This window comes from Malaclemys terrapin, chromosome 25 (assembly GCF_027887155.1).
Source record: "Malaclemys terrapin pileata isolate rMalTer1 chromosome 25, rMalTer1.hap1, whole genome shotgun sequence".
In the NCBI taxonomy this organism is placed as follows: Eukaryota; Metazoa; Chordata; order Testudines; family Emydidae; genus Malaclemys; species Malaclemys terrapin.
Genome location: NC_071529.1, coordinates 10,137,330 through 10,149,673, shown reverse-complemented (window position 1 = coordinate 10,149,673; position 12,344 = coordinate 10,137,330). Strand labels below are relative to the sequence as shown.

Sequence of the window (12,344 nt, the reverse complement as noted above, 5' to 3'; positions counted from 1 at the left end):
AAAGACAATGCATGCCTTAAGGAGCAGCTCCACTGAACACAAACACAAGTTACTTAGGGTCCAAGGCTGCAGCTAAACACCCAGTTACTGGAGGAAATGAGCTGAACTTTTCACCTTTTATCTTAATTCTCTAAAGCTTATTTTATAATTAGAAAAAAGACAATCTGGAGTATTTCAACATCCTCCAACTTGAAATCTTTGGCTCCAATGGACATTCTCAGGCCTGGTCTGGTGTGAAGGCACTCTTCAACAGGGGCTTCAAGCAAGAAGATCACTTATCCTAGTGCATATATGCAGCACTTCTGAACTGGCAAAGAAGAACAGGAGGGTTACTGACCCTATATGGACCATGTATCAGAGGGGTAGCCGTGTTAGTCTGAATCTGTAAAAGGTAACAGAGAGTCCTGTGGCACCTTTAAGACTAACAGAAGTCTAGGGAGCACTTGCATCTGAAGAAGTGAGGTTCTTACCCACGAAAGCTTATGCTCCCTAGACTTCTGTTAGTCTTAAAGGTGCCAAAGGACCCTCTGTTACCTTATATGGACCATATAAGGGTTGCTTCAGAAACAGGTTTTTACATTTGAAATTTAGGTCTTGTTTACACTTTTACCTAGTAGATTATAGATGACTGGAGATCTAGTAGGATTATGTCAAATACAGAAGTGAAACCCTGAACAATTGAGAGGAACCAATTTCTAGTCCTTGTTAAAAGCTTTTATTTTAAATAGGTTTAACAAAAACAAACCCAACACCTGACAAACAGTTAGGAGTAGAGATCACTAAGATTCAACTTTGTCCTCGACTAAAGGATGAGGAAATACCCATTCAATCCTCTGGCTCCTTGGAAATATTCCAGTAAAAAACAGACCAGATTTGATATTGCTGATATTTCTAAGGTTACAACAAATAGAAAAAACATGCAAGAAACCTTCCAGGCCTCCCCAGCTGCTTTTGGTGTCCAACACGAAGCCAGTAAGTAAATTCTTCAGAGTAGGAAGCATAGCAGAAGTTTACAAGTTATAGCATGACACCAGTGCAAAAGTAAAAATACCAAGGAATTACAACACACAATATGTTACCAAAATCTCTGTTATGGCTTTGCTAATCTGGGGAAAAGGGAAGTGTAACCAATGAGGTCAGCTTGCTTTTAAACTGAGGTGGGCAAACTAGGGCCCAAGGGCCGCAATCCAGCCCTTCAGACATTTTAATCCAGCCCTCGAGATTAATTTAATCCAGCCGGGGGCTTGCCTCGCTCTGCATGGTTCCTGGAAGCAGCGGCATGTTCCCCCTCCGTCTCCTATGTGTAGGGACAGCCAAGGGCCTCCACATGCTGCCCCCGCCCCAAGTGCTGCCCCCACAGCTCCCATTGGCCGGCAACCATGGCCAATGGGAGCTGCAGGGGAGGTGCCGGCAGACGGAGCAGCACGCTGAACTGCCTGGCTGTGCCTCCGCTTAGGAGCTGGAGCGGGGACATGCCGCTGCTTCCAGGAGCTGCTTGAGGTAAATGCCACCTGGAGCCTACACCCCACCCCTGCCCCCCTCCCAAACCCCTGTCCCAGCCCATATCCCCCTCCTGCACCCCAACCCCTCATCCCCTGCCCCACCCCAGAGCCCGTACCCCCAGCCAGAGCCCTCATCCTCCCCCACACTCCAATCCCCTGGCCCCCTCCTGAACCCTGAACTCCTCATTTCTGGCCCCACCTCAGAGCCTGCACCCCAAGCCAGAGCCCTCACCCCCTCACACACTCCAACCCCCAATTTCGTAAGCATTCATTGCCCGCCATACAAGTTCCATATCCAGATGTGGCCCTCGGGCTAAAAAGTTTGCCCACCCCTCTTTTAACATAACTAGTTTAAACTGGGATTATTTGTTTTTGTACCCAACTACTTGCCACAGGAAAAGTTATTTTATTATGTATTATAATGAGTTACAGTAGAGTCTAGAGGACTCAACTGAGATCAGAATACCAATCTACTAGACACTGTACAAATGCAAAGTAAAACAGTCCCTGGAACTAAGAGTTTACAGTCCCGGTCCCTAACAGATTACTGTCTCCAGTACTTCCGGCTCTGTATCATACTCAAAGCAATGTTATTGAAATGTGTTGGTAGACCATCGGAAACTCCATTGTTTGGATCCTTTCTTTTCCATCAGAATGTAAAGACACAAACCCAGATCTCAAGAGAGCAATTCAGAGACCCCACAAAAGCCATCTCGTTCCTTTGGGGCACACTAATCTCAAATTTATCCAATAGAAGCAAAATTTTAAAGCAGGGAGCAGCTTGTTTGATACAGAACTGTCAATACAAGTCAAAATTAATGACAGATGTGATCACATCCTTTATTTCCCCGTTCCCAGACTTGCAAAGAGGCAAGCCAGCTGAGAGCAGCAAGTCTACAGTGAGGGTATGATCCATATCAACTGAAGACACCAACACCCTGAAGTGGCTCTAATTACCCGGCTCATGACAAACTTGTTCTACACTTAACATTACACCACCTGTGTTTTGCATCTGGCCTCAAGTCAGAGCCTTATACGGTATATAGCCATACTTTATAGAAGATAAAGAGAACTGACTTGATTGCATAGGGCAAAGATGAACTGCTTTTGTCTAGAGCAGCAGCAAGAATATTAACTTCAAGATCTTCCCATCTTCAATCCAGTCCCTAAGGATGTTCAGTTTCTGGACAACTTCCTCCCTGTCCCAAATCCCTCAAAGCCTGTCAATCCACACCCCCTTGAAAAAGCCCTTAAGAGGGGAAAGCAGCAGGATGTCCCATGACTTTTGCAAGGAATAGTTCAGCTTCATTCCTTCAATTCAGCTGAGCAGAGTTTCTGTGCAAGGGTCTTTGCTGTATGACATAGCACAATACAATCCAAGTTAGGCTCTATTATTACTGAAGTTCATCCCATGAGTTCATAGTGTCTTGAGTTACATCTCCTACAATTACTATCTTCTCACTTGGCGTGAAAGTGGATTAATTCTCCTGTTTTTGTATGGTTGACACAACCTGACCTGTTAATCCTGCCTGAGACATCTCTCATCCAATACACAGGGTTACAGGTAGGCTGCCAATTAAGACAACCATAGACTCACCCAGGAATCCAAGATCTGCTGAATGAAACCAGTCAACTTACTCCCATCACAGGGAATGATTCATTCCATACATACTAAACACATGCATGTGAAACTTTACTATATAACCAGCCAACATGCACATGTTTCACCTGAGGAAAAAAATCAGGCCAACAACGCAAGAAATTGAATACTGAAGGCAGCTAAAGTTACTCCCATCATTACTAGCAACAAGATCCTCAGCCTTGCTCAACATGGTATCAACATCACATTCACATGTCTTCCAGAAGTCCAGAAATCCCTGGGAGGGAATGCCAGAGTTAGCAGGAGATCCATTACTTCAAGGACATATAACTTTTAGCCAACCTACGTTAAACTGATCAGATAATTGGCCACAACACCTTATTTAAAGTAAAGGATGGCTGCAGCATATGGAGACTACAGATTCCACCATTCAACGCTTTACTGGATCTAAGCAATCACTCCCACAAAGCAATTCCTTACCAGAGGACAGGTACATATTAAAGATGAGGGGTAGGCTGTGGGCCCCACTCTGACCATCCCTGCATAAATGCACCTGGCGAAGTTATTCAACAGCACAAAAGAAAACCTAAGAACAGCAAAACCACAAACACCTGGGCCACTATTTTGGTAGTGAAAGCCTTCATATGCAGCCTTCAAGTTCATTTCAGAACGGCTATGACAGAGGTGAGGAGGAGACATATTAATTTATCAGGCTCTGCTCTAGCTATATCATGTAGACAAAGTACATTCACAATGCTTTCAAGTGGTAAACAGACATTTTCCTCCTAAACAACATTTTTATTCTGCCAAGCCTACACAGACTTAACCGCTTATGAAACCGTGTCCCAACCAGTTTAAATCTAGAATATTCACCAGACACGGTTTCACACTGATGCCATGATAAATCTTGATTTGGTAATTCACTCAGTTCTTCACTGGTTTAGCAGGATCTACGCAGCAAGAAAAAGATCTGGCATCTCAGGAACAGGCAAATTCAGAGAGCAAGCTACAAAATGCTAGTTAGATGAGTCACCTCAGTTAATAGCAACTTCCTGAAAAGTTAAAGAACACTATACAATTCTATAAACTACATGACAGAGGAATTTTTTTTTGTCCTGGTGAAAAGGGAATAGTTACCAATAAGCGATCATGTCCATAATTCTTTACCAATACAGTCTCTATTAAGCTGACAGGAGGTATGGAAATTGGCAAAAAGTCATACCTAACCAATGCCGTCCCCCAACCACAGCTACATGCATGCACAGGTGAAGACCCTCTGCCTGCATCTCTACTCATCTCACACTATTCCCCCTCATGTACTACACTCTGCCACCAATAATTGACTCTTATGCCCTCCACCCACTATGCACTTTTTTCATGCCACTCCCTAGATGATAGAGTGTCTCCTCCAGTGGATCAAGAAATGTCCTCCCTTTCCTCCAAGACTCCCCTTAAAATGCAGTTTGTGACCACCTGTGCACCACTAACCAGTCATCCCCGATTCACCACATGACCCTTTAACACAGCTTAAATTACAGTATAAACAAGTTTTGTTATTTTTAACATCACTACTGGAACTACTAAGAAAACAACTATGGAGTCGCTTTGCTTTTATGGTGCACTGATCCATCCCCTCCTTTTTCCTATGTGTTGTCTAATTTAGACTGCAAGCTCAGCAGGGCAGGTAGTTGGTCCACTTGCATTCATAAAGTACCACGTACACCAATGCTGCCACATACATTAAGTTCCAAGTTTTCTTAAAGCAGCTGCCATTTCCAATGGTCAGTCTGGCATGGAGAAAGCTCAGAGGACCTCAACAATTTACTTTAGACAATTAGAAAGCCAAATCTAAGCCATCTGGTGCAAGATCTCCAGAAAGCCAAGACTGCTTGGTTCTCATCCCAGTAGATTCAAGGGCATGAAGCATGTAGAAATGTATTCATAGGTCCCTGTGGAGATTAGAGTCTGGATACTAAGAGAAATTTTCCAGTTAATGTGGAGCTCGGAATATACTTTGGGGGAAACCGAAGCTTCACACAGCACAGCTTTGTCTATAGTGAACTGAAATAAACCTAAAAATTTCCAAAGAGCTGATTCCACCTTTGTGAGAATATAGGCTCTTGACTGTTACTGAACCTATGGAATTTTGATAGCACCAGCAGTCTCCAAGCCATCTAACTGGTGTAAAAGGAGACTGTAGAGGTCTGGCCCGTATCTGAATAGGCTCTTCAAGACAGGGTAGTAATTTACCTACCTTACTAGCATAAACTACACCTCTGCCGAGATAAGGGATGACCGAAACCATCATGGCTACCTCCCATTGCCACACACTATAAACTTCAAAGCACGAAGACTTCTGAACACCAAGACAACAAACCCTAGTCGCCGTGGAATTGTTTTCCTGGCTTCTCCACTGCAGAATAGCTATGTAGTTTAGCAGAAGCTCTTTAAGGGGCAGATTCAACAGCTGCTCCCTATTTTATTTCAGCAGGATTTTCTGTGAACAGAGCAGCTGCAGAATCAGACTGGCTCGCAGACTGTCTTTCCATGCATCAGTCGAAGCCATGGAAAGACACACAGCTAGTACTGGAGAAACTGCTGGGCTTCAGCTCTTTAAGAGTAACCCACCTCAGCAGGCCAGCAGTCAAGCCACTCATGAGCCAATCCAATAAGCCAGGGCACAGGAATGAGGAAAAAAAATTGATAGCAACAGATTTCAGGGCTGAGATCCCAAGATTGCAATGAAAGTTTTCGAGTTAGGAAACACTGATAGAGTTTTTAGTTAAACCACAGCCAATTTACTGCAGTAGCTCCCACACGTACAAATAGTAAGTGAAGCTTATTGTATGAACAGTGACTGGGGCACAGCAATGGAAATTTAAATACATCTCAAACTGTACATGAAAGAGATCAAGAGGAAAAATTCAAGCTGCCAGAGCCTGAGCAGTGAGGGCACAAAGCCAGGAAGAAATGAAGACCAGCAATTCCTGTTTCTGAATACTGTCAGTGGATTTTCAGCCTTCTAACCCTCAGAAAACCTATAAGCATCTAATGCCATGTCACAGGGCAGTACAGAGCCACAATGAGACTCCATAATGCAGCCAGCAGAAAAAGCTAACCTACATAGGTCCTAATTTCTCAATAATGTTTTGCTTTAATTTTGTAAGTTTTCAGACTGTCAAATGATAAATTGCCATATTCACAGCAGTTTCATTTCAGTTTCAGAGTAGAGGCAGCATAGAGGAGGGGGATTAGTGCTCAAAGAAATGTGCTGTTTATTTCATGAACTCATTTCAAGTGAAAATTGGGCAAAATACTCTAATGGCTTCTCTGATCAATACTAATCCTCACAGTGGCAGGAAAAAGAACTAGTACTATAAGCCTCAAATAATGAAATGCACAACACTTGAGGAACAGCCATTCATTCTCACTTTACAAAAGTGATTGCTCTAACCCACCCTAAAGTAGATTTAAGAACTGATTCATAAAACCAGATATAAAAGGATTTCAAAAGGATGCTGTCAAGGTTGGTAGGCCAAAATTTGACCAACCTTCTTTACTATTTGAAAAGCCCATGCAATCCTTGTGTTTAGTCCAAAATAAGTGTTGCACGGCTCTTTCAGTGTTTCATATAGTAAGGAAGATTTCAGCAACAGCCCAGCACTCATGAGCAACCCTACAAATAAATCAGCAATCACAGAGGAAGGAAAAACGTTTCCACAAGATTATATAAGCCCTCCAAAAAAGTTATACTTAGTGATTTAAAAAAAAAAAAGACTTGAGATACCTCGGCAATGCAGTTTTGGGATCCATTATGGTTCATAGTACAAATGAATTTAAATGATTGCTTCTCTATCAAGTCAAGTGACCTCCGCATTGGATGTGCTGTTCAACTCCAGATATAGCTTTCAATTTAGCATCTTTTAATTGTGATCTAAAGCCATCTTAAAATAAGGCAAAGAACTTGTTATAATGCAAAGACAAAGAACAAATTTTCCCTGCCTCAAACAGGCAAATGTGCAGAAGGGACTGCAAGAGCCCAAAGATGAAAGCTCCTTATTTGTGCATGTAATCAGAATGCCCACATGGAATTTTAAACTTACCGCATCTACCGGAATGGTTTTAATGCAGTCAAAAATATCTTCCGGTTAGTTTAGCTCTTGTTCACCTTCCACTATATCTTTGCTTCTCATCCCAAATCCACCTCCCTCCCCCCCCCCCCGTGTTTTTCCCCCATATCTCACCCATTCCAGGTTCTCATTACTCTCATTTCCACCCACTCAACTTGTATTTAAAAAGCACTCACAAGTACATACTCATTTTATGTACTTTTCTTACATTAATACTCTGAAAAAACTTCTCTCTTGAATCTAAAAGTGCTTTACAATGATGGGTAAATATCCCTATTTTACAGATGTAGGAACCAGCAGTGTGATTTTTCTCAAAGTCAACTGCAGAGGTGGGAACAGAAAACAAGCCTCAACTGTCTGTAGCTCTAGGCAATATACTATTTCCCTTGACACAGTACTTGATAAGGATTCAAATTACCTCCCTCTTAAAAAAAGTAACTTGCACCACTATATAATTTCAGTTTAAGCCTGAGCCGCAGCATCAGCCATTTGAATGCTATATACTCATGGCTTGGGCCAAAGTCACTCTGCTCAGAATGAGGATATGGTTAGAATAAAGAGACTGTAAGCGGTACATTTAATCAACTGGAGAGCATGTTTAGATTAAGATGCAGGGGCTTTCCACCCACACCCTTCAGGAAAGCGGCTGCTACAATTCAGATTTAAACTCGAAACTAACTTTGACACCAAGAATGGAGGTTCTAGGAAGCCAAGATCACCAGTTACTGTTATAATATGACTTTGAAAAATCCTACCTTTTTGCTCTCTGCTATAGGTCTCTGTTTCCTCCTCCCTTTCTCAGCATACAGATCCTTCCATCAAAGAGTATGTAGCTAACAAGTTTTGATCCCTATGCTGGGTGGGATCATTGCTCAGTTTGTCCTCCATTTTGCCAAGTTGATAATGGCACACTCAATAAAGCTTTTCATCTTCTTGTTACAAACATTAAGTAATCCTCCTAACTATCCCTGTGAAGGAAAGTACCTTATTTCCATTTCCCATCTTTAAAAAGGAAGGCAAAGAGTTGGAGGCACTTGTAGAGTTATGTCACCATAACCAAGCCAGTACCAGTCGATAAATACAGGGAAGTTATGTTTCCAACCTGATCCAGCTCTAGGAGTGGACGTTAAGCATGTTATCACACACTCACTGCCTGTTAACAAGTAAGCTATTTTCCCCACCACTAAAAACCAGCTCACCGCAAAGATTCTGGGCTCACCTACAACTCAAACAGTAGCACACTATGCAAAACTCTACCTTACCTAAGCAACCAAAGTATAAGCCTCTCCATCTCAACCCTCAGGCAAGAGCCAGCCAAGGTGCTTTGCCATATGCCCTAAAGAATAGATTAGGCTCTGCAGGAGTACAGCTGAAGATGCTTTACTGGGTGGGGAAAGGGCCTTGCTTTGTTCACTTGCAGCTTTTGGTCTTCTTCCTTGTGTAAATCCCACCAAATGGAGTCTGCTCTATAAACAGTCTCTCTCCAAATTGCTCTATTTAGTGCCATATCCTGTAAAGCGCTGTATGCCAAAATAAAGATCTTCTTTTCTGATATCCCACCACTTCTTGCATAGGCCGCTCCTTTTCCTTCAGTCTTGAGCTGTTTGACTCTTACCCACCCTAGTCTGCTTGCGGTGCTACCCCTGCAAGGCCTTATTGTATGCATCCCACACACCTGTTTACTGCACGTGCAAGAGAAGAACTTGGGTTGGCAACAAGGCTGGCTACACAGACAGAAACGGGCCCCTAAATGGGAATAGGTGGGCAAGACCTACTGGCCAGCTGTCAGCGGGGAACAGCCCAGCAGGAAGCGGAACGGCCGCAGATGAAAGGGGTGGGAGCTAGGGTCACTGCTGGGGGGGTGCACCCCAGGGCCCGACCAGCCCCCGCGGTGCTGCTGCGGGAGGGGGTGCTGCGTCGGAGGGCCGGTCACGCACAGCTGGGTTCTGTAGCACGTGGCGGACGGGTGGGTGCGCGCGCTAGGGGGGACCCCCCACTGACACGGGGGAAGGGTGGGGGCGCGGGGGGACTGTGGCCGGGCGGGGGCCCTGCCCTAACCGCTGTTGGAGCGGAGGCTCCAGGGTACGGTCTCTCCCCTTCCCCCCCACAGCCCCCCCACCCGCTCCGCTCTCCCCCCCCCACCACGCCCCCCCACTCGCTCCGCTCTCCCCCCCACCACGCCCCCCACTCGCTCCCCTCCCCCCCCACCACGGCCCCCCCACTCGCTCCCCTCCCCCCCCACCACGGCCCCCCCACTCGCTCAGCTCGCTCCCCTCCCCCCCACCACGGCCCCCCCACTCGCTCAGCTCTCTCCCCTCCCCCCCCACCACGGCCCCCCCGCTCGCTCAGCTCGCTCCCCTCCCCCCCCACCACGGCCCCCCCGCTCGCTCAGCTCGCTCCCCTCCCCCCCCACCACGGCCCCCCCGCTCGCTCAGCTCGCTCCCCTCCCCCCCCACCACGGCCCCCCCGCTCGCTCAGCTCGCTCCCCTCCCCCCCCACCACGGCCCCCCCGCTCGCTCAGCTCGCTCCCCTCCCCCCCCCCACCACGGCCCCCCCACTCGCTCAGCTCGCTCCCCTCCCCCCCCCACCACGGCCCCCCCACTCGCTCAGCTCTCTCCCCTCCCCCCCCACCACGGCCCCCCCGCTCGCTCCCCTCCCCCCCAACGGCCCCTCAACCCCTCGTTACGCGCCCGACAGCCCAGCCCACTCCCCCCCAGCACCAGAGCCCGCCCCCCCCCTCAGGCCCCCGTTACCTGCCCGGCCGCCGTCTCCGCCTGCCCCGCGCCGCTGCTGCAGTTGGAAAGGGATGGTGGCCCTGAGCGGCTGCAGCCCCCCCACTCCGCCCCGGCAGCAGGAGGCCCCGGCAGCCCCCGCCATCCCCAGCTCCGGCCCGACCTCACCCGCCTCCTCCCGCGAGCCCCGACAGTAACCAGCGACACCCCCCGCGCCGCCACTTATCAGCGCTTCGGGGGCCGAGCTGACCAACGCACCCCGCTGCCCATTGGGCCCCGGCGGCGGCCAGCTCCGCCCCCCGGCCAATGGAGGGCCGCCGCCACGCCCTGAGCAGTGCCCAGAAGGGAGGAGACCTGCGAAGGCCCCGCCCCTTACGCAGGGTCCAATCAGAAGAGCAAGAAATGATAATATCGCACTCCCCTCCTATCCCGACCGGATGGGCAACGCACCAGGGACCAATCAGAAAAGGAGAAGCGTGCGGAAGGCCTGCCTCTCTTCGGCGGCCAATCGGCATTCCAATTAGCGTCCCACCCCTCACTCCAAGCCCCAATCAGAAACGCAGGACATGTTTGTGTCTCACTCCCCGCCCCAGTGCCAATCAGGAAGGCAGGCGACGCTGGGTCCCCCCCCCACGGTAGATCAGGTGAGCGCTGGGGTTTAGCGCCTGCCGGCTGGTTCGCAGCCTCCCTGGCGAGACCGAGTTTCTTTTTCACTTTTAGAGCCAGCTCCGGCGGGGCAAGAGGGCGAGGCCTGCCCCAGGAGCACGTGGGGGAAGCTCGCTGGGGTAGGGCCTGCCTGCGCCGAGCACACACAGGATGTAGCCGCTGACACAAAACACCTAGTAGGCTTTGACGTATAGACACTATATTCTCTCAACCCTTCACAAAAAGGTGGTTAGTAGAGGGTGGGAGTCAGGACCCCTGGCTTGCGCCTGGCGCTAGAACATGACCATTGTCTAACAAGAATTACTAAAGCTCATCGGCTGACATGCCACCACCTTAAAAATTGTGAAGTGAACTGAACATCAAGTTTGCTACTGTAGAAGCTTTTTAGACCAGGGAAGCAGAGGTTTAATTCATTGCTACTTTAGGAGCAGGACAAAGCAACACTTCTGCCACACTGCACACCTAACAAGAAACTTGGTCTTTTTTCTCGGTGTCCAAAGTGATTCACTGATAAAGGGCTTGAGCACAGTTGATGACATATGAGCATAGATGATTATTTTCTCCAAATATTGAACAGAAACACCATCTTATTCAGAACTTGGGTGTACTGGACCTCTATTTCTAGGGCAGCAAAACCTTTACTTACACTGAACCTCTTTTGTGAGGAAAACATATCACTATAATAGGGTCCCACGAGCTTGCAGTTAAACAATGGTTCTTATATGACCTGGAATAAAAGGAGCATAGAAAAATAGTTAAGACTCCTCTGGATTCAGGAATTAACCTATAATAGGTGCCTGATCATTTAAATGAAGGGTATACCAACTGTTTCCTAATACCAGCTGAAATAACTATGATGATAAACAAGTTTAGCTGAAATGGACCACTAGCTATCAGGACTACAAAGCTTGAATTTAATTTTTATTGTTACACGGAATATTAGTTCTGGTGCACTACTCCAGTTGATATTAATTAAAAGTTTGCTGTAATTTATCTTTCCATCTTCAATCAGACCACAAGAAATAAGTGTTCACACAAGGGTGCTTAATTTCATTTTTATCAAGTTTGAGTGTTCCCAGGAGATGTCAGATCAGGAGACTAAAGTCCTTTATTCACACTAAAGTTACAGCAAGCATTCCCCATTCACTTCCCAGCCTGTGAGCCTTACTGAGCAGCTGTCAGAAAGTACCAAGTTTCAGTCATTGCTAGGTCAGATTTGAACACTGTGACTTAGGTTTTCACCTCTTCCAGGAATCCTCCAAATCATTTAGACGCCCAGCTCCTGATTTATCTACATGCAAAAGGCAGGGGGGGGGGGGGCGAGGGGGGGAAAAAAAGAGAAGAAAAGAAAATGAGGTAGCTTAACAGGTTCAGTTTTTAGCACTCTCATTCTTAGACTTTTTTAAAAAAATGAAATTATTTTACAGGACAATTAGAAGTAACAATCCATTTTTCTTGACACACGATGCCATGTGATGCATTTGCAGCAGCATCCATATTCTACTTCACAGAGAGTGTGCTTCTTCAAGGACAGCATGTTTTCTTACTGCCAGTACTGTGATATAGCTAGAAGAGCATCATCGGATAGGTCAGAGCTAAAGAGGGAAGTGTACTGCTAGGTGGTCCTGATAATTATTAGACACAATATGAAGAAAGTTGTCCCAGCCTCTGAAATTTTAGAATAAAAAGCTATCACAGTTGGGGGAGAGGGGAA

General features: G+C 46.9%; 1 protein-coding gene across 2 annotated transcripts in view; it reads right to left on the bottom strand.

The window, feature by feature from the left end:
• FAM117A (family with sequence similarity 117 member A) overlaps window positions 1–10,126 on the bottom strand; it is a 30,228-nt gene extending 20,102 nt beyond the window's left edge. For both annotated transcript variants that reach the window (XM_054014548.1, XM_054014549.1), the window contains exon 1: window positions 9,986–10,126. In XM_054014548.1, coding sequence (XP_053870523.1) covers window positions 9,986–10,109 — 124 coding nt within the window. In that variant the 5' untranslated portion in view covers window positions 10,110–10,126. The remainder of the gene's footprint in view (window positions 1–9,985) is intronic.
• Between the last annotated feature and the right edge of the window lie 2,218 nt (window positions 10,127–12,344).